This window comes from Dromaius novaehollandiae, chromosome 5 (assembly GCF_036370855.1).
Source record: "Dromaius novaehollandiae isolate bDroNov1 chromosome 5, bDroNov1.hap1, whole genome shotgun sequence".
Classification (NCBI taxonomy): Eukaryota; Metazoa; Chordata; class Aves; order Casuariiformes; family Dromaiidae; genus Dromaius; species Dromaius novaehollandiae.
Window position 1 is genome coordinate 26,555,129 of NC_088102.1, and position 22,583 is coordinate 26,577,711.

Consider the following 22,583-nt stretch of genomic DNA (forward strand, 5'->3'; position numbering starts at 1 on the left):
GCTCTCACCTACCACATGCACTGTCCCGGGACACACCATGAGGTAAGAGAAGTTGCCCGCATTGCCTCGCGCTGCTTCTTTCAAAGCACTTCCATGAGATGAGGCAGGCTTCTCCTCCTCATCTGCTCTCCATTCTAACAGACCACGGTCCTCATCTAGCTCTCCTGTCAGTAATCCGCTCTTCTATGAGCATGGAACAGGGCACAGAGAATGTCTAGCTATGAGGAGAAGACAGCCTCTTGTCTCCACTGCCCTCCCTGGAGCTAGCAGTCTGTGAGAAGCTAAAGATTAGACTGAGCCAGTGATCTGAGCCCAACAATATGCACTGCCATGATCAGAACTGAAGCCACATAAGTGACATCTGCATCTGAGCTTTGAGCTATATCTGCACGCTTCTGTTCATCACAAAAAGGCAGAAGTAAAATGGTGTTGGGAAATTTAGGAGAGAGCACTTTCAATGAGGAGTAATTGTCCACTTCCATCCTTCTCCCCAGAAGTACTGCAAAGTACATGTAGTGAACCCTCGCTAGTAAGGAAAGGGAAAGGAAGGACTCCAGATGGCCCCTCACTGGCTCACACAGGAGACTTTGAATCTGAGAAGACAGAGATGAAAAGATGATGCAAGATTTGTCCTATTTCATCCCTCCCTTCTGCCTAGACAGAACTGCTTCTCACACCCTGTCTTCAGAGGCTTGCCCCCTCTGAGTTGAAACATCCCAAATGATTTTATCCCTTCCCTCAGGAGGCAGTCTGACAGCTTGGCACAGTAGGATCATTTCCTGGAGGTGGAATCTAAACTCTTCCAAGCACGATCCTATTACTCTCAATAATTGTCCAGCCCCAAATAATTCTCTTTTTTACTCAGTACTCCCCACTCCTTATATCCTTGCTCATCTCCTGTCCCCAGGCAGGAGTGAAATGCTCCACACATTTATACTTCCCGGGAGAGGGTCACTATCACCGTAAGCAGTTTCTGTTTCTTTCTCCTGAGCTCCCTGTCATCATAGATAACCAGGTGGCCCACAGGGAAGGCGATTATACGTTAGTCCTAAAGGCAGAGACTGTTTTAATCACGTTCCCAGTCTTAAAGCTTTCCCAGCTCTCTCTTGTCATGTTAGAAAAGGACTCATTCAGGGCAATAAGAAAATATACACCATGAGAATTCAGCTTTGTGATCTAGATGATTCCAAACCTTGACAACTTTGCCAGGGTTCCCAATGGCCCTGGCTTAGGTTTAATTTTCTGTCTCCTACTTATATCGGGCTTATTTTTGCATTGATGAATAGCCACAAACCCTTTCACCTAGGAGCTGTCCGTGGAAAATGAACTGCACAATTTCTAGAGAGGGATTTGCCAGGCTAGATCTATAAAGCCTCTGGCTTTTTAGGAAACAACATCAAGCACACATTTCCAAACTCCTAAATGAAGGCTGAGGGCTACAAGTTCCACTGGACAATCAACACCTTTCACAGAAAAGCGGAGAAAGGGCTCTAGTAGATGTAACAGCATTTTAGAGAGCTGTCTCCTGGCAGCTTGGCAGGATTGAGGAATTCAGACATAGGCAGAGTGATCAATAATGGATGAGGTTATTATTTACCTCTTCTGCTGTGGTATCTCTCAGAGTCAGTGTTCACAGATTAGGGCTACCTGTTGTACTACCTGCAACATGTAACAAAATGCTAATTCACATCCCAAGATACTTATATTTTGTTGGAACCAGGAATTTGGATAGTTCCATGTACAGCTGGACTAAGCCCAGTGACTTAGTACAATAAAGAAGCAATGATGAGAGTGGAGAACAGGAGGGGAAATTTGACACTTGACAATTTCATACTTTGTATTTTCAGACTTCTACACATTTCCAGAATAATGCAGTTTCAGTGCTCCCAAAACAACAAGCATCTACAAAACCATGAATTGTGTATGAACTACAGATACATTTACTCAAGACAGTCCTTATCTTATCCTGGGACCAGTGCTCAGAAATGCACTTGGTCTGGTGTATTATATACCAGCCATCACCAGTTTTTGTCAGACAAACAACCATACCTCTATTCTTTTCATATCTTCTGATAAGCCCATTCCTTCCTGAGGGCCAAAGAACATGGACTGACCCTATCACCTGGACAGCTCCATTTAAAATCCCTTTCATTGCAAGGTTGCCTGTGCTTCCAAATATAATCAAAATCCTAAAACATTCCCACTGGCTTTCACCAGCTGCCAATCCCCTCTCTATTTCAGTGGACTGAATAGCTGAGAAATAGGGCAGAAGACCCCCAACAGACCCCACATCCCTTTGTTATGTAACTCCTATTACACAACACCTATTTCTCTCCTATGTCTGTGCTGGGGCAGGAGGCGTAAACCTGACCTTGCTCTCAAAGGTTGCATTTGCTCTCTGTTCCAGCCAGCAAGAATCATCCCCCTGTGTTAACAAGAGGGGGCTGAATCTCGAAAACCAGGCTTTCCCCCCACCACCACCCCCAAAGCACGGCTGAACTGCCTTGGTACTTCCTGCAACTTCTGTGCTGAAGGGTGAAAAGCAGTTCTAATGTAGACATCATCTCTGTTAAACTGTGTCTTTCTCATTTAATGGACTACCATGGAGATCTAAATGGAGATAAAGTAGCAGGGCTCCAAGAACAGCCAGGATACCATCTTTATGCAGCATGACAATGTTCAGTGGTTAATTAGACACCGTTAACCTATTTTAGCAGGGGACATAACTGGGATGAATGGGGGGAGATGTCCTTGAAATCTTTTATTGTCCACAGCTCAGGCGAGCTCTAGGCACACTTGTATCCTGCCCGGAGTCACAGCCACGTGCCAGGAGGCCAGTGTGCAAGGTCTCAGGCACTCCACCGCATGCCCAGGGAGGCGTGAGAGGGTGGGCAGGACAGCTAAGGAAAAGGGAAGCAATTATGGTGGCTTGTTAAAATAAATTTCGGGGTGGCCAGACAAGAACGCCAGGTTTAAATGTGGCAGAAGCGGAGGCTGAGGGACAGAGAGGGCTGAAAGCACAGGCAAGGTCTCCTCACCCGCCCAGGCTCCTGCGCCAGCGGGCCGGGCAAAGGTGCTCCCCCGGGCGGGCAGCTGGCGGGTCGAGAGCGCCGTTCGCCCCTGCCGCCCCGCACGGCCCCGCCGCAGCTCGACTCCAGGGAGGCCCAGGGCCCTCCCGCGACCTCGACGCGGCGAGACGCCCTGCCGGCTCTGCCCCACCGCCGAGTGGCAGAGGCGACCCGACGGGCGAGGGGGGCCGGGGCCGCCGAGCAGCGGGCGCAGCAGGCGGCCGGGGAGGCGGGCAGGACGCCGCGGGGCAGCGCTCCCGTGCGCCGCCGCCGGCGCCGCGCACCGGCGGGCCGCGGCCGCCCTCTGCCGGGCCGCGGCGGGATGGCGGCGGCGGCGGGGGCTCCGGCCAAGCGAGGAGGAGGGCGGGCAGCCGCGCCTCGCAGCTGTGGACGGGCGGGAGCGGAGCCGGCGCCCGGCCCCGGGCTGCCCCGCGAGGGTGGGCGCGCGCCGGCCGAGAGCCGCGAGTGGAGCGGGGCGGCAGGCTGGGAGCGAAGGTACTTACAGGGCTTTGGGGGCGGAGGGAGAATTTCTTCTGTCTGCGTGTCAGCTTATTTCCTGGCATGTCTAAATCACTTCTCTTTTATGAATCACGTGGAACCAACAAACTGCTTCAAGCTGCCCTCTTGCTAAAAGAATGAGATGGAAAAAAAGGGAACGTCCTGATGTCCAGAGATACATTTTGTTTTGAGAGCAGAGCGATCAAAGAGAGAGCAGAGAGATGGGCTGTGTGTGGAGGAAGCTAATCGCTGGCCAGCATTCTGCCTCTGCTTCAAACCAAAACCATACCCACCCCAATACAGATTGCTTGCCTCAGCCAACAGGGAGACAGGAAGCCTTTTGCCTCTAGGGCATGGACTGTAACTCAGGTCTAGGCCAGAGAAAGAGAAAAAAAGAAGAAAAAAAAAAAGGCCATTACACTCTCGCTCAAGTATTTTTTATAGTGCCCATCACTGCAGTGAGTGGGTGGTGAGCTACTCGTTGCAGCTTGTTGAATAGCCTAAGGCATGACTAGTACCACATCCAAAATGACGCATGAGTGCGAGCTGATCAGTTCTCCTGACTAAGTGTGGGTCTTGGTCACTGCTTGTTTGCTGAGGCGTAGGGAGAGAAAAGTCATACACAAAGCAGAACTGCAGCCCTCACTGGAAAGCACTACCACAAACTATCTTCTCAGCTCTCCCATTTCATGTTCCTTGAGGCTCTGGTCAGTTAAGTTTCTACACCCTCTCCCTGGTCTGTGGCAGCCTGGCAAATGCAGGTTTGCCTGGATTAAGTCATGGAATTAAATCCTCACATTTTCTAAAATCAAGGCAAGCTTTGCCACCAATTTCAGCACAGGCAGGATTATAAAAAGTCTGTCTTTCTCTTTCTTTCATGAGAAGTCACCTCATAGTCCTCAGCTTCCAAGCCCTGGGGCTCATGGATATGTGTCTGTATTTCCACAATGGGGTTTTGGGCAGACATACATTTTTTTGAAACTGTAATGGTCCCACAGACCACTTTCTGATCCTCATAGGCTCCCTGGGGTGCCTGGGCCACACGTTGAACGCACTGCCCTGGAGCACTGCACTGGAGGGAGAGGGATGCAGCAGTGAGCAGGCACGCTCTGTGGGACAGGATCTGACAGACGCCGTGGCTAAGCAGCTCCAGCTGAAATGGGCTTATGAGGCACTAATCAATCTCTTGCTGAAATGTTGTTTTTTCTCCTCATGTCCTAATACATGGGCTTGCTTAGCAAAAAAAAAACAAATCAGGAAAGCTCTGGCAAGCAGAACTTTAGGAACTGGCACGAAGGAACGAGCTGACAGACAGAGGTCATGGGGGCCGCTCAGCCTCAGCCTACTCACTGCATCATCCCCGTAACAGATGTTCCCAGGGTTCCCCCACGTGCTCACGGGTAAAGAGCTGACCAGCGAAGCTGTTCAGAGCTCCCACTGAGCAACAGAAAAAACAACAACACTCAATACAAATTCCTGCTGTGTGGGAAAACAGTGCAGCAGTTTCTAGAGGTATCCACCACACGTCTTCATTCCCGGAGGAACAGGGGCTCCTATCCAAGTGATCGTGTCTTCGGTCTCCAGTAACCACCAGGGCCAACTCTCACACCAAATGGCTATTGAGGTTATAGAAGCATTTCGGTTTCCATTTAAAGGGAAAAGCACACAATATAAAACTCTCTCCTGATGCTGAAGGACCTGGCCAAAGACTTTTTTACTTGTGACTGGCCTCACTGAAAACCTTTAAATGAAAAGCACTACAAAGAACTAGATACTTATGAATGCGTGGCACCTTGTGCTGTCATCTGAGAGCTGCAGCTTCTGAAAGAAGATATTTTTAGAATATGGATTCTAACTTGAGAATTATGGAAGGGTTTTATGGGGAGGGGCAGAGGGAAGGCATTTAGGGCCAAGCAAGTAGATCAGGTCATCTTAGGTCTCCTTCCAAAGGTAAACTGCACTAAGCCAGACTTCACAGCCTATTTAGAAGTGACCTACAAAGACCAGACAAGTTTTAAGCTTTGGCTTTGACAGATACAAAAGGGTTGAAAGTTGCACATGTTCTTCAAGGCGAGGGGGTTCTTAGCTGGAAATACATGAGACAGGAAGTATGGTCTTCCCTGGATTTGCTGATAAATTCCTTGGAATTGCAGAGAACTAAGGAAGGAAGATGCTTTGTCCTTAATCGAAAAAGCAAGAAGACTTCACCCTGAGCACACTTTGTCTTCTCAGCAACTTACATGGACTTTTACTAAAAATGCCAAACTTCTATCCTGTTTCTGTCATGCAGGCTTCATTTTCTAGGGGAGCAGGACTCTACAATCCTTCTAGTTCTTCAATTGTCCAGTGTCTTTCAAGAAAAATAAGTCAAAGAAAACATGACTAACAGAAAAAAGCAAACAGAAATATGGCCTAAAAAAAAAATAAAAAACCCTCTCTTTTTCCAGGCTCCTATTGGTACTGCAAAGATACAGGGAAGGGCACAATTCTAGCATTTTCCCTTTGCAGGAAAACCTTGCAAGTCACGCTGTGCAGAATTAGAAGGAAAAAATCCCTCATCACAGCCACAGTGCCAAGGGATTCTCAGGTGACTCTTCTGTTTTTTGGGGACTTGCGTTCTTCTGCCAGTTACCTTCATTGAGTCTAAACAGAAACACCAAGGAGAGCTCACCCCAGCAATGACATGGAGGGACAAGAGGACAAGAGCCTGTTAGCATTCCTAGAACATCCAGCCTATCCAAAAAAAAAAAAAAAAAAAAAAAAAGGAGAGAGAGAGAGAGAGAGAAAGGAAAAAACCACCCTGGGCCTGCACATTGCAGCTTACTGCCATCTTGATGCCCTTGATGCGTGCTGATGGCGTGGAGACGGCTGGCACCAGAACAGCCCAAGAGAAGGAATGAGAGGCCAATGGAGATTTATGTGAGGAGAGTGAGATGGACAAGGTAAAATTGTCAGGAGGAGTTGTTAGAAAGTAAAATATATTGTGACAATTCCACTTCTGCCGTTCATCAATAAACTGACAGATCATTTAGTGTCAATTAGGAGTGATAGATGGACAAGTCCCCATGATCCTGGGCCAAAATTAATGGCTGGGAGGGAGAGGGTGATTGAAAATGACGGCTGACATTGAGAGGAAAGTCCTGAAGGTCCCCAAGGGGCCATTACTTGCCTCATTCCCTTGCAGATCAATGCAGGGACAAACCCAAAAACAGACACTTCAAGACAAAACTTAATCAGACTTCCTTTTCTACCTTCTCCTTCTAAGTTGTGCCCCCTCACTTGGCAGCCTCAATCCCTAGTGCCTACACTCTCCACATCACTGAGGATATCCACAGATGGCTGCAATATGCAGAGTGATGCTGCCATCTTCCCTACAGCCAGGAGCCTGACTCTGCTGCTAACACAGCTGTGGCACAGGGAAGCCCGGCCTGAGATTTATCTCAACGCTGCCAGACTGGAAGTAGAGAGGAGAAGCAATGACACAAACTTCCCCCTACAATGTAAGAAAGGAAAACTCATGAGCACTTAACTACTCCCACTTGCAAGACGGAGATGGCCAGAGGTTCTATAAACTAGGCACTCTCAAAGGTCATTTCATACACATACAACACAGGATAGTTTAAGCCCATCATTTTGAAACGAGGTTTTAACTTTACTTACTCTCCTGAGACCTTGAATCATACAAATCCTTAATCTCTTAAATAACCTTCCTCCAGCTCCAGGGTACAATCTCACCACTGGCCACCCTCCAGCATCCTAAGTGATATCTACGCTGAGGCTGGGACGCCACTGCTGCCGTGGTCTAAAGGACACCCCGACTACATCTGCTTCCTTCCTATGGGTGCCCTTAATATTCACTGTCTTGTCACATGCATTCCTGCACACTGTACTGTCAATTCTACTCCAAAACACTTCAGCATAGTCCTTCTACTAAACAAGCCCTGATTATTCCATCTCTGTAAAACCTACCAGTCAGAAAGGAGCAATTTCAGTTATAGCTGGGGCACCTGTTGCTGAAATGCCACAATCCCTGCAGAACAGAGGAGTCCCATGTGCAGGCAAATGGAAGGGACTTCCTACTGAAAGCAGCACTTGCTTTTGCTTAAAGGGCCACCTGAAATGAGCTGTGTTTGTTCCACAATAACGCCAGCCGCTGCCTGGAAAACTGTATGAATTTTAAAGGGCCAATCACAGGGAGGTTAGAAAACCAAAGGGAACACAGACCTAAGTAAACTGAAGGTGTCCCAAGAAGCAAAGAAATAAAGATACGAACAGGGAGAGAAATTGAAGAGATTTTATAAGGAAAATTGGTCATAAGGAAAGTCACTTGGATGAAATCAGCTGAAGCTGGAATTAAATGGATCCTGGAAACACCTCTCATTTGTTAAATCCTCTCCAGCGTGCAAAACTGAATTGCCTTTGCCTTTTCCTGCTGGCAGACACTTTGTGTTTCTTCTTTCTGATGCATGAGATAACCTGACAATAAAACCTCTGCATGGCTTGTCACAAGTGTCAATGCTGATGTCATTAAGGACATCAGCACAGCCTTCAGAATGGCACTTGGGCTCCATCCAGTGGTTGGAAAGCTGCTTCTGTAGCAAAAAAATAGCTGTAATTACTATTATTTATGTAATCTCAGCAGGGTACTGGGCCCCAAGTGGCTGCCTAAATTCTTGGCTGGACCCCTTTCCTCCCGTACTGGGTCTAGAATAAGTAGCAATGGGACTGCCTCTAAGCTATTCTTCTCTCAGTAGAAATTAAAATAAATACAGCTGATTTAATTGCAAAGGGCCCTCTCAGTAAGAAAAACAGACTCTCCTGTCACGGCCTTGTGCCATTTATTTGCTGATCACAGAGGAGGACTCCCAGAGTTTGCCCAGCCACTTACCCATAGTCTCATCATTATCCAGATTTACAAAATGTGACTCCCAGTAAAGACAGCCGATCCAAAGTATTCTCTACACTCTTTGAAATCTTATTAGTAAAAGGCATCATTTTGATCATTCTTGGGAATTTAAACATCTGATACTTATAAATGCTATGGGAACTCATGATGAAATACTTCGTCTTACTTGCACACCATATGTACAAATTAGTTTTAAAACTAAATGTTGGAAAACTTTAAGGCTCCTCCTCTTGCTATCCTGCAGTAGCCTGAGACAGCACCAATCTGATGGAAAGAACCAGCAGGACAACAAGAATATCTGCAAGTTTACCTAGGTATGACAAGAGCTGGGAAGGTAAGGGACTAGGAGGGACCAAAGGCAGAAAAATGGAAAACCAGGCTGCAGATGAAATTCTACTCTAGCATGTGCCAAATGGAAACACAAAGCAATTTCAAGTGATTACTTCATATTGATAGGCTCTAAGCTAGAAATATACCAAAAAGAATTTAAGTATCCCTGCAGTAAAAGCAGCAGGTGTGCAGTTGCAACTGGCTGAATCTGTCAGAAACAGAACCAAAAGGCTAGACTTCAAATGGGGAGAGAGTAACACACAAACAATTACAAGGCCATCTCACAAATGGATGCTGTATCCTATCTGACCCGCAATATATTCACACAGAACAGAAAATCTAACTGCAGCCATTCTGCTCATCCTTTCTTTCTAAGTAAAAAAACACAGATTTTAACTCTGTCTGTTCTGAAAACAAAATTACCTTAAGCAGTGCAAACCCCAAGTGTGGCCCTCAGTCACACTGGTAAAACTGCTTATATCTACATCAGATATGCCAATATAATAATGTTATTCTAGTGTAACTACCTCTACCCTAGTGAAATCAGAGCAAGTTAACTTAGTGGGCTTCCAAACTGAGTCAAACTGGTAGAAAAGCCGTGGGGAGATAAGGCTTGAGAAAACAGAAACAACAAAGACACAGCAACATTGGTATGACATCAGCCAATGACTCAGACTTTTCACATGAAGGCTTTACTCTGGGATATATCACAAAGACAGTCTTACAGGCACCAGCACTTCAGACTGTTTTAATGGAGGGGGAGAGAGAGAGAGAGGGAGTGAGAGAGAGAGATCAGCTTGGGGAGGATCTGCAGCTGAAGGAAACAAATGACAGGGGAACAATTGTACAGAATCCCAGCGCCTTCTATGATTAAAAAAAGTCCCCTTCCCTTCATAAAATTTGTTCCATAAAAGCTCTTAACTCAGAACAAGAAATTACCATCAAGTACTTTATGCATGAATGAACAAGGCACACATCTTCATCCCATGTCCCACTGTGCCCAGTCTCGCAGGTAGAAAGGTCTGTACCCCTCTATCTCCTGTTCAGCTCCTACAGCTGGGTTGTGTCCAATCTGGGAGGAAGCTTTTTAGGCCAAATCCCTGTTATATCTGTAATCCATGCGACTGAGATGTTGGAGAAGTACCACTGATGACATCAGCTCCAAATCTATCTGATAAAACTAGAGTCGAGTGATGGAAAACATCCTAGAACAACACACATCACAGTGCTGTTACATGAGGAACCTGTACTGTCCTTCAGGACACATTAGGTTCAGCCCTGAATAACTGTATTACCTCCCCTCCAGTCCCACATATAGTCACTAATTACATTATTTATTTTTCCTAAATGACACAATTCACCCTTATTCCCTGCTAGCATGTTTCCATAAAGCTTCTGCTTGGTCCTGCAAAGTTCCAAGATCATTGATGGAATCTTTCTATAACCCTGAGGTAGATGCATGTCTGCAAGGGCAACTTCCAGTTGCAGCCAGCCCATTTATTCTTATAACAAAGAGCAGTAACTTTCCCAGAAAAGCACTGTTTTCCAAAATGGCTACCACAGAGTATAGACCACCTTTCTCACTTCCCCAGAAATACTGGATATGTAACAGGTCTTTGGATATCCCACCCCACTGTCAGGTTTCCAGGAAAGAAAATACATAGCCTTTCCATAAATCAGAATTCCTCCAAAGCAGGGGTTATTCACCCTTATTATAGACCTTAACATAGATAAGCAATCTCATATCACTTCATGGCTGAGTCCTTCAGCTCTGTGAACAGGAAACGTAACATGAGCATAACTTTATAGCTCTTGATGAATAGCTTGTAATGAAGTCTCCTCCTCTCAATCTGACCTATCCTTACATTCTGATACCCAGTTTGTTACCATGGCATGATATTTCCTTTCTCTGAGTTGTCCTTCTTAAGTATCAGGCTTCTCAACCTGCATTCTCCCATTTGTATACTTTCTTCTACCAGCTCTTCTCTCTGACCATCTTCATCCATCTCCATTATAACATAACCCCCTCACACACATAAACATCGACAAATTTCACCTTTGTTGTCAAGGCTGATCACTAAATCCTGAACTGTTCATTGCATACTTGTCAGTGGCACGCTATCATGTGTCATTCTCCTGGAAAGGATTCATGCAGACTAACTACCCCCTCGCAGATACTATATTTAATATGCTTTTTATGTTCTTGACTCCTTCCAGTTACTGTACCAGGTAAGGGATATGCTGCCTCCCACAGACAGGGGCTGGAATACAATCCTGAGCTCGGTCAGGTCAATTCATAAAGAGCATCAGCAAGATAAACCAAGCAAGAGCAATACTTTGAATGGTCTGAAGCAGTTACAAGGATATTGGAGACAGGCAGTCTATAAAGATCCAGAAAAACTGTTGCAATGTCTGTGACAGCAAAGCCCAGCTAGCGCTGCTCAGTTAATCCATGCGTAAGCCCTCTTAATAAGGAAAGAGATGAGTACTCACTTGCTAGGTGCTAGTACAGCATCATCTGCCCAGCCTCCTTGCCGGCGTGGAGGTTTAGATGGTGGCCCCTTTAATAAAGAGAAGAGAGATGTTACAGCTAACTCCAATCAAATCAAAGTCAAGCCAATTCAGACACCATGTCCACTCACACTAATGTAACAAGTTGGCAAATAAGAGATTGAGAGGCAGTTTAAAATGGTATTTCCTAAAATAAAAGGAAGAGAAATATTGCAGGATATGTTTTAAAGTGTCTTTGTAAGCACAGGATGAATTGCTCTAATCAATATCATGATAAGCTTCAGGTCTGTATTTGACCTGCCCAAGACAGAGTGCAGCAGCAGACTGATTGGCAGATGTGTGTGCCGTGCTAGCAAAGCGTGTTTCACCAAGAACTCAATTGTTACTGCTACCCACATGTTGCTTGTGGGTATCACGTTACATGTTTCCTACGGCATAAGTCAGCTCACATGTTTTAGACACCTTATTTTAGGTGACGAATGGCTTCCTAGAAGCGCCTGCTTTTCTCCACTGCCAAAAATAGGAAATTAGACAGACCTCTAAAGTTAGGTGAGATGAATACACACACACACACACACGTTGAAATGCTAAAGGGGAAGTTCATTTGGACCTTATAGAAGGCACTGCCTTCTATTTTCCTGAACTCGTGTGGTACCCTGCTGCACAGCAAGAGGAAACAAGAATTCAACCTGGGACTCATCATGGGAATTTTCAAAGACGGGAGCATGAACTCCCACTGTGTGGCAGATGCCCGTGGTTTTTTTGCAGTTTTGGGTTCAGTTCAGCCTGCTGAAGCACCTCATACAGCACTGGCTTCAGTATTTTACAGGACAGGCAGTAGTGAAAGCAAAGGGGCAAGGTCAATCCAGCAGATGAATTTCAGTTTATATAGTTCCCAATTGATGGTGCCCAGTGACGGAAACTGGGTTACAGGGATATGTGAAGGGACCATCACAAGAAAAGAAGATTGGTTAAAACAGCATCACAAAATGAGGGAAGTATGCGGCAACTGAAAAGCAGTCTCAGTTGTAGCCGTGGAGGGGGGACACGTGGTTCCCCATGCCTTTATTAAGAAAGGGAATGGGCTGGGTGAACCCTGAGGATTTTTGACTTGACAGAAGGGAGACTGCATGCATGTGGGGTCAACCCTGAACCAAGGCCAAATCATCTCTTGCCACAGATGAGGAAGAGGTAGAGCTAACCCCTGATGGCAGGGGTCTCCCGTGTTTATTTCTTGAAGCAGAGCATTGTTTGTGAGTGTGGGAAATGAAGAGAGCCTGCCAGGGGCAGCCGCTGCCTGCTGCAGGGAGGGGGCACGACCCTGCATAACTCCTCGATAGGAGCAAAAATAGTCATTCTCCAAAAATAAACAGGGAGCAGGAATGAGGCAGGAGCTGCAGTCCCAAAATACCAGCTTTCTTCAGCAAAGAGAGCACAGGAGGGCAGAGGGACAGGCAGGGAGCGTGAAACGCAGGAAACAGCCTCCTTATATGGGCTCATCCGCAGGGGACAGAGCTCAGTCGACTGGAATGACCATGTCACAGAATGTGAAGCCTTCAGGGGCCCAAGTGAATGGAGTTTTCTGATCTTTAAATGATTCCCCCAGATTCTTAAGATGCCAAACCAGAGAAGAGGCTACAGTGCCAAAAAAGGAGCATTTTGAATTCAGTTGATCTGAACACACCCAGAACCCAGGAAAAGGAGGAAAAACACACCACATATGGGCGTGTGTGCCCACATAAACATCCTTATTCCCATTACATGCACCCGTACCTCAAAAACACAGTCCCTCCCACACTGATCCTTCCCATGCAAACAACTCTTCTCCCTCCTCCCATCACGCCATCCCACAGAGAGCTAGCAGGCCATGTTCCCAACACAGCCTTACAACTCCTCAAACAACTAACAAGGTCACAAAGGTACACTGAGTTACACAAATGTCACCAAAGAGCCTGGGGCATAAGGCTGAGAGAAAATACAGTATCTCCTGCTGCTGTTGCAGCCAGAACATTCCAGTGTGCCTGTGATTTAATTCCCTCCTCATCGAAACTAGTCTTCATATCCAAGATACCTCAAGTCGGGCACTCCAGATCAGAGGGTGACGTGAATGACTGTCCCAGTCTTTGCACAGGACATGATTCCATTGTGTTTAGGGGTTTGATCCCAATATCTTGTCAATTTTACAACTTCTTCCCATTGATCATATACACCAAGCAACCCTGAATGTCTGTCAGACCCTGACAAATACCTCACATATACCTACAGGCCTTTTACTCCTCTTGCAATAAACTGGGTAATTCTTTCTCAACTGCCTATAGGAAGACTTGCAACAGGGAAGGCAATGTTAGCTGTCAGCTGAGGATAAATGGCTTTCCTTTGTTAGTTGCCTGGAAAGTTCCGTAATAAGGTCATGCACCACATGCACTTTTGTCAAGTAAATAAACTTAGCTTCATATACTTTCACATTTCTAAAACCTCAGCATAATTTACAACTGAAAATTGCCATAATGTGGTCATGGCTAGCGATGTTGCAGCTGCAAGCAAGAGCTTGAAGTGGAAAGTGAGAACGTCAGCCCCAGAGGGAGTAGAGCAGAACTGGAGGAGGTTGTTCTTCTGTAACAGAGCAAATGCACCGCTGAACACACCATTCTTGTGAAAAAGACTGTGGACCTCACATGATCAGAAGTTGCTGGCACCCCGTGCTACAACTTTTGTATATTTTCCCAAATATACAGCAATGTGCTCAAAGTGGTTCAGTTTTCAAAATGCTGAGAATCCACCAGCTCCTGACAGCAGTGTTCTCTCTCAACTCTTGCTGTTCTTACAAAAGAATTCATCCCCTTTCTTAGCATTACCTAACCACTTACTTGCTGTGGTTTGCTTTTTTGCTCAACTTTGTCAGCTATTTATCTACAGAAGCTTTCCCCTACCTCAGTTTCTGCAGAATGTCCTCTCTTCAGGCACATTGCCATGGTCTGGGCCTTTTATTTTTTCTCTGGATTTCAATATGCCATTTTTATGATGGCACTTTTCCAGGATTCTCCAGGCCTTCTTTCTTATTGATACTTTCATACTACCACTATACTTGGTATTTTATCCCTTCTTTGAAAAACTACTGGCCTTGCTCAGTGAACTTGAATTCCCTCTCTCCTGAATTAAGTAGGAGCTATACCCTCTTCTTTATCTGTAGTCAGGCCCTCCTTATCAGACAGACGTAGTTCTTGGTTGGATTCTAATTTGACTTTCCCATTAAGGCAGAAATTTCTAGGCTATGTGTCAGATCATGTCTCTAAAGCTGCAGTTTTGAAGTTGCCAGTTGGATGTTACTTCCCTCATGGAAGGAACTGTGTCTCTTTGGATCCTGAGGATCCAGGAAAGTTTCTGTTAACACCTACCACAACCCAGGCAGATTACCGAGGTGTTGGGTCCCTCCCATAAACAGATTCTCAGGAGGGTGCAGAAACGTGGATTCATTTACCTTCATCAACATGACAACTGCTTTGAAACAGTCAGCACTCTGTACCGGGAAACAGAGACTCAAATGACATTGACTGCATGTAACACAGGACAGTTTTCTGTCATGTAGATCCCACATCTTGTAGGACATGTACTATGTCCTGTCCCATATACAAATACTGTGAGACTTTGTATGATATTTAAAAGTGCCTTATTTTTATCCAGTAATCACCACAGAGAAGAAAGAAAGATAGGAGTATGCCCAGTCTTGAGTTTCCTTTTCTCCAGCAAGTTGCCAGGGGCTCCCCTGACCTACGAAAATAAAAATGTCCACAAACAGGCCCGATTAATTAGTTTTGACTGTTGCCAATTAAGGAGTTATAAGTCAAATAACCCCACTGCTTCTGAGCAGCCACATAAAATTCACAGACCTCAGAACATACATGATACAAAAAAAGGGCTCAATTCCCCAATCTGCACAAGCCTAGGCTTTTTGCAAAGAGCAGCCCAACTCTACTAGCCATCTTAATGAGGTCCACAGATGGTAAAAGCAGTGCATCAGCTTTTAAGGAATCCTCTCCGAGGATCTGCGTGTCTCTTAACAGCCTAGTAGAACACCCTGGATTTCTGTTTCTTCCATAGTCCTTTCTTCTTAGTCACTGACCTTCCTTTATTAGGAAAACTGCTATTGAGACAAAAAGTTCTTATGGGGCTACAAATGATTTCTGTCACCTATCACAGTGGGTAAAGGAGCAGCTTATACTCTGAAACAGCTGTCACAACTTTCTTCCTCTAAAACAATGGTCAGCTCCAGCTAAACAGTCAGCTTAAATGCGCGCCTGCTAGGAAAACTACCATATTGCAGCGTTTGGCACCTTAACCTGTATCCAGATTTATTGCTCTCCCCGCATGAAAACAGTGAGGCATCACACAACAATCTGACCCTCCCAGCAAGGGGTTACATGGTAAGAATCCTCTCACAACCCACAGTCGCAGGGCAATGCCCTTTCCATCACTCCTAGCTGTACTGCAACATCTCTCAACCAGTCTGCTTCTCCCTTGTGCTACATACTGGCAGACATTTTCCCATCCATCTACACTACTCCTTCAGTTCTTTTTCTGGGTTCAGGTGGGCCCAGGAGCACTCAAAGTGTGAAATAAATGTGTGAAAAGAACAGAAAAAGCTTTTAGTAAAATTATTTCCCATGAGATTCCCAGTGTTGGTCTCTAATCCACACCAAAGTAGCCAAGCAGGGAGGATAGCACTAGAAAGGCTGAAAAAAATGGCTGATTAGAAATGCTATTTCATTAAGAATGAGAAAAGATGTCATCAAAAGGCTAGTAGATAACCTTGGAAAGCTGAAAATAACTGCCCTGCTGGCCAGCCACTCGGGGTGCACGGGAGAAAGGCAGCGCAAGGCCTTGGGGAGCTCCAGGCCACGCAGTGCTGGGGCTCACGCTGGGGAAGTTGGCCTAATTAGGGAACAAAAGTTCAGCTGCATTTTTGAGATTCCTCCTGGAGAATCTGGCCAACTTCCAGCCGAGCGGTCCCCGGGAACGGACTAAGAGTCCAGCACTTCTACAAGCAACCAGACCACCACTGGAAAAAAAGAAGCAACCTTCTGTCAAAAGGAAACAGGTGAAAAACCCAGTGTTACCTCGGATGCTGGCTCCCTTTGGTGGAGGGTGTTTATTAGCATAATGCAAGAATCCAAACAGATTACAGACACTGCGATATTGAAGGATAAATTCAGCCCAGCCCAGCCCAGGACAAACACGCAGATGGGAGGGCATTCACAATGTGCAATGGCTACAGGAAATTCTCTCTTAGAGAACTCTCCCAGGTTCTCAGAAATGCCTCTCACTTCAAGAGCTATCTACTGCCAGTCCACCCCAATCTCAGTAACATGCCTAAGAAGGCAAAACCCTGGCAACATGCCGTACACAGAGTAGCTAGCCCCTGGCAAGGGCTGTGCTACAAGCTGAAGATCACAGGCAAGAGCAGAATGCTAGAAAAAAATAATGCAGTCAGACTGTGAGGTCTCTGGGATGAAAACTTTTTGCCACAGTCACACACCAACAATCCCTAGGTCTTACTGTAATGCAAGTCATAAATACAAAAAGAATTATAAGGGACTGCATTATAATGAAATATGACTTCTTAGGTCATGAATTCTCTGGACAAGAGTGACTAGACAGTGCTTAAAACAGAGTGATTATTTTTGCATAAATAGCGCCCCCCAATAAGCACACAGCTGAGTACATCCACTGTCTGGCTCTTCAGTCTGACATTGCTAAGTGATAGGCAGGAACAAGTGAATCAGGAATGCAGGGAAGAGCACTTAGAGGGTGGCTGCTGTGCAGACTGAGACCAGACCAGACAATGGAATGAGAGTTTGCAGTTGGGTGCCAACTACTGTGCTAGGGTAAGAACGGGTCAGGAAAACACTGCTCTGATTAAAGGCCCTGATCATACTAAGCCCTAGGCCATGTCTACACCACAGGCACAGACAAACCTGCAAGCGGGATCCATGTGAGTCAGTCAGCTCAAGTCTGAAAACAGTCTAGTTCTAGTTACTTTTGGTAACCAGGCTGGTACCTCCTCTCAGCACTGCACCACTGGTACAGGTTGCTTCTCACTGGAGGATCTCTGCATCATCTGCACTACATTTTAGGATGCAAATACAATTACTTAAATAATCTCACCAAATAGGGCCAAGTAGCAACACAATGAGTCCCCAGCTGGCTTCGCATGTCAGGTACTTTAACTTTTCTCATAGCTGTTTTTCCAGCAAACATCAATTCATTTAAAACAACTGTTCCTGGCAGGTCCTCTTAACCTAATATGCGACAGCCCATTTTTCCACCCAAACTATTTTAAAAACACCAGGAACTAGAACTACAGAAGGATTTGGTTGCCCCTCTGGAAAGCTCATAAAACCTCCTTCCAATTGTTGCCTTAAAGCATGTTACCACTCAAAGTTTGAGGGATATAGATCTATAGAGATCAGTATTCACCTAGTTGGGAGATGGAAATCAGCTGTTCTCTCTACTATAGTCCATGAAGAACCCTGAAACTATCTATGCCACGTCTACTAAAGTACAACTAGAGAACAAGGTCCCACCTGAATCACTAGGACCGAAACAGAGGTCCCCCAACTCAAGTGTTGTAGCCTTTCAGTTTGAAAGTCCTTCCCTGCGGCCCAAACATTCTTTAAGTTCCTTCTTGCAAAGCAGAATAGCTTCAGGAGAAGGGACCAAGAGCCTTTTCAGACGCAGAACAGCTCATAGTGTTGTCGTTATAAATGATAGTCTCTAAAGAGGTGGAAAACATGACACAATGTATCTTTCAGGAGGAGAAAAAGGAGAATAAAATCAAGATCTTCCAGCTTGGAAACAAGATGGTGGGTTTGATTTTTGAGCTTATGTGGGAAATGGGTGGCTTCAGCATCAAAATTAACACCTCCATCCCTTTGGTTCCTGAAGGGAAGGGAAAATCCTACTTCACTGGTGAAGGCTACAAAGCACCAGGACAGGGATAAGGATCACTCATCGCTAGTACAGGGAAGTGCTTACCCACAGTTCTCAGAGAGGTGCCAGAACTCCAGGGAAGAACAGGGTTTCAGACACATTGTAGTCCCCTGCCACTCTTAACTACCTTAATAGATCCATGGTCCCATCCTGAGATGGTCTACATAGTACACAGTCTAGGCACCTAAACTCAGCTGTGAATTTTGCTATGAGGGTAAGGCATCTAAACCCCTCTGGGGAATGTGTTTAGGGAATCCCCCCAGTTTTCCTGCATAAAGTTCTATCCCTCCTATCAGACAGGGCCTAACACAAACTGGAGGAGGGACTTCTTCAAGGCCCCAAAGCAAATCTGTGGCAGAGCCAGAAAGAGAACCCAGCAAAATCCTGGCTCCCAGCCATGTTCATACTCCTCCTGCTCATTCTGCTTCTCCAAATTAACTGAGATATTAGGATACACCCTTTATTATACCATTGATCAGGCTTACAGCCTTTGGCTAAATGTCCCAGGCAGCCTTGGAAGATGCAGCCAAATGAGTGATTCAACTGGCAAAAATTCAGATCCAAGATGAGTGGTTTGCCAGGGGATGCAAAACAAGTCTCAGAGCAGGCAGATGGCTGGAGGGCAGGACTTCAGCAGGTACGTTCACATCGACAACGCAGATGCAGCTGCTAATACTCAGGCAGCCACAAAGTACCTCCAGCCCAGCAAGAGGAAACAGACCAAATCCAGGAAGAGTTCAGATTGTAACACTCAGCACAGCCCAAAGGGAGTTCAGAGAAGGGTTACATGAGCCATCAGGGGAACAAAGGGGCCAACTTCGGACAAATGATTCAAGAAGCCAAGTATTTCAGCTTGGCCTGGCAGTGACTAGGGGAGGGATATACTGCAGCTAAACAAGTTTTGGATCACACTTTATGATATAAAGTTCCACTAATAATTGGCTTGGAAGGGGCTTATGATAAAATTAATAGAAGTTTGTAAGCATTTTAAAGATATAAGTATTACAAGCAGCCTTCTCATCAGTCAGATTCCTGAACACTCAGTTAACCATTTTGTTACCCTTCACAGGCATTTAGAAACAGAAAAATACTATGTAGTGTGACTGTACTTCTTAAGAGCATATGCCTGAAAAAAGGGTGCAGGAAACAAAAGGGGTTTCAAAGCAGGCATCATTTCACACTAGAGAAAATGACCTTGCCAGGCACCATTGCACAACATCCCTGAAGCAACAACAATTACTCATGTGGAAGCATGACATTGGTTATTTTAATGAAATCTAGCAGCCAGGAGCAAGAAGGTGCCTGTGGCATGTGACCAGCCACCACTTGGCACAGTGGACCTTGGGAATCAATGATTTCGGGCAATGTATGGGATGGAATTAGCTCCAGTGAAATGATCAGGAGGACTGCTTCTGGTGAGGATAAAAAAAGGAAGGCTTAGATCAATTATCAGGAAAATTCTCTGCTGGATCACCAGTGCCCAAAACTATACCTGCCAGTGGGAGGTCTCTGCTTGATAAATGGGAAAGTGTTCTGGGCATAGCCCTGAGCCATCCATTACTGACTAATAAACCTGGCTACCCAGTGGATCTTTCCTACAGTAATATCTCTGGTAGCACCAAGAGAAAACTGAGCTGAGCAGTCTTCATTCCTTGTGATGAGAATACCCTGCTGAGGCTAGAAGTAATGAGATGGGTGATATGTATTTCTTCTCTAGGCTTTGAGCTTCACAGATGAATCTACTATGCTACCACTACTGAGCTGGTGCTTCAGCAGAAGGAATTCAAGTATGGAAAAGGATGCTTTAAATTCGTCTAGCGTATACAGAGAGCAGCTCCAGCCAGGAAAGCGAGGCAACACCAACTCCACTGCCAGGAAAAATGTAGGGCTCTTTGGCCCAGAGATTTTAGCAGAGACAGGTACTAGTTCTCAGTTTGTACTGACCAGCATCACCCTGGCTTCTAACGCCAAATGAATGCTAAAATGTAGTCTAGCTTTGCTGCAGGATGAGAAAGGATATGTGTAATCTTTCTCTCTGTACTCCAGGAGCCTGCTAAGAAGCCTTATACCACCCTATTCATCACAGGTATTAGCATTCTCAGTGCTGGTACAGTAAAAAGGAAAGACCCACAAAAAATACAGAGATACATTCCTGTTACTACTGGCTGGCCTTCTCCTCTGGGGCACCAGCGAGACTCCATAGCCCCTAAAGACAAGTTTTCATCTTATGGGAGCCAGCTAGCCATACAAAATACCAAATCGAAGCTCAGTAAGGTTCTATACATTATTAGCTAATTGCTGCCTTTACTCGTAAGTTAAAATAGAGCATCTTCCAACCGGGCACATACAGGTCTGTGACCTCAGTACCAGATGCAGCAGCTGATAAGAGCAGCTGTTATAAAGATAATAACAAAACCTATCAGCAATAAGAACAGAGGATGCAGAATAGGTGCTGCATCTGAAGCATGATTTCATCTTATTCTCCAGCAGAAAAGTCCCCTCTTAAGGTAGTCTTGACACATGAATAGGTTAGTCCTACTAGTCCCCTTCAGAGGGGCCAGCATCTACCTAGAAAGTTCTCTAGGCCTACATGGTCTACCTTTTCCTTGGAGTCTTCATCCTAGAAGGATCAGAAAGGAAAAGAGAGGAAGAAGTTAAAAAGGAAAAAACTATGAAAATCTGCACAGAATAATTTGAAGATTGATATGAATAGCTCTCCCACAGCACATGCTTTGCAATCTTAGTTACATGAACAAAGTTGATACCCCTGTTATATGATTTTATATCCATAGTCATTTATACATACAAAAACTGTGCTACTACAGAGTGTGCATGTTTGAGAAGGCAGGAAAGTCTGCCAGCAAACGTCCTTGAAATGCAACCTGAAGAAAAACAACTACAAATGAGAATGAGAGGAGATCAGACTTAGCTCCTCCTCCCATGAGAGAATGAGAAGGCCCAAATTATTTGGGCCATTCTTTGTATGGCTTGACTCCTGCAAGCATGCCACCATGCAGAAATGAGCACCAGTCATGCTGTGGGCTATCTACTGTAGCAGGCTGCAGGCCTTTCTCCAGGAGCTACTGTTTCCTGAGCTCCACTGGGATCTATGGCAGTTGGCATAAGATAGGTCTAGTTAACAATAGTGTTAGTATAAGTATATGAACTTTAGTTAACCCTACAGGATAAGAGAATAGCTTGGTTACAGGGATAGAAGAGTAACTTAAGTGTAAACAGCCTGTTAACCACTGTGGAAGTTGAAAACGTGTCAAAAACCTTTGAGAGAAGCAGGCTGTGAGCACCAGCAGCAACAACAGCCAGTTGTTAGGAAGAACAAGCCAATTAAGCATCAGGTATTCTCTACCCAATACTATAAATGACAGTGTCCAGAGTAACTTCAGGGAGAGAATGTAGAGGAGCCCATGACCCTGCACGAGGACTACATACTGCATGGCTGGAACCACTATGCTAACCCATCCAACTTTCTTCTGGACTGCATCATCTCTTCTGCAGAACAGGGAAGTCATGTAATTAGTCAGTTACATATATCTGTGATTAAAATGTTTTGGCATTCAGTCCATTTAGTCTCTGCGCTGTCATCTAGTTTATGTTCTTACAATGACTGGGGTGGAGGGAGGCTACACACAGGTTAATGCAGCTGGGGTACAGAAGTATCCATATTAGTGGGCAGTGTAAATGAAATCAGCTTCAACCAAGCAGTAAAATCTGATGGCTACACAGTTCCAACAACAAGGGAAGCACTTCTTCCCACACCCAAGAGTAGAAAGGCTTGTGCAGGTCACAACATGACCTCAGCTTCTCTGGCTGTACAGAATCCAGGTGGTACAGGACTCCACAGTAGCAGAGAAGGAAAGCCAGATGGACAACACATGTTGAAAAAGTACTTAAATAACCACTCTTCTCTGAGCAATTTTCCACAGGATTTCACTCTCAGCAATTGATTTGCAGTTGTTTATTCACTCCAGTTAGATAACAGGAGTCTTATTTAAATGATGCCTGGATGTCAGCCTAAGGAACGTGGCCAGAGATCTCAATACAGGACTGCTTGTAAGCCTGGGGGTGGAAGTCCAGTGAGCTGCTTTGCAGAATTCACCTGTGGAAACATCCTTCCAATATGCAATGGAGACAGCCCAAGCCCTTGGCTGGCTAGAGGAACCTATCCTGTATAACCTATCTTTACAGCAGAGAAACATTAACTTACTCCTTAATTATCACCCCAGGACTACAACTACCTAAGCACATTTACTAGTATCAGGTAGGAC

General features: G+C 45.4%; 1 protein-coding gene across 3 annotated transcripts in view; it reads right to left on the reverse strand.

Moving 5' to 3' along the window:
• The window catches only part of IFT43 (intraflagellar transport 43), a 46,978-nt gene that overhangs the window by 17,811 nt on the left and 6,584 nt on the right, over positions 1 to 22,583 (reverse strand). For 2 of the 3 annotated variants that reach the window (XM_026120449.2, XM_064512281.1), the window contains exons 3-4: positions 20,900 to 20,920; positions 11,296 to 11,363 (exon numbers count right to left, since the gene is read on the reverse strand). In XM_026120449.2, coding sequence (XP_025976234.2) covers positions 11,296 to 11,363; positions 20,900 to 20,920 — 89 coding nt within the window. The remainder of the gene's footprint in view (positions 1 to 11,295; positions 11,364 to 20,899; positions 20,921 to 22,583) is intronic. The other variant, XM_026120451.2, reaches the window with a different exon arrangement.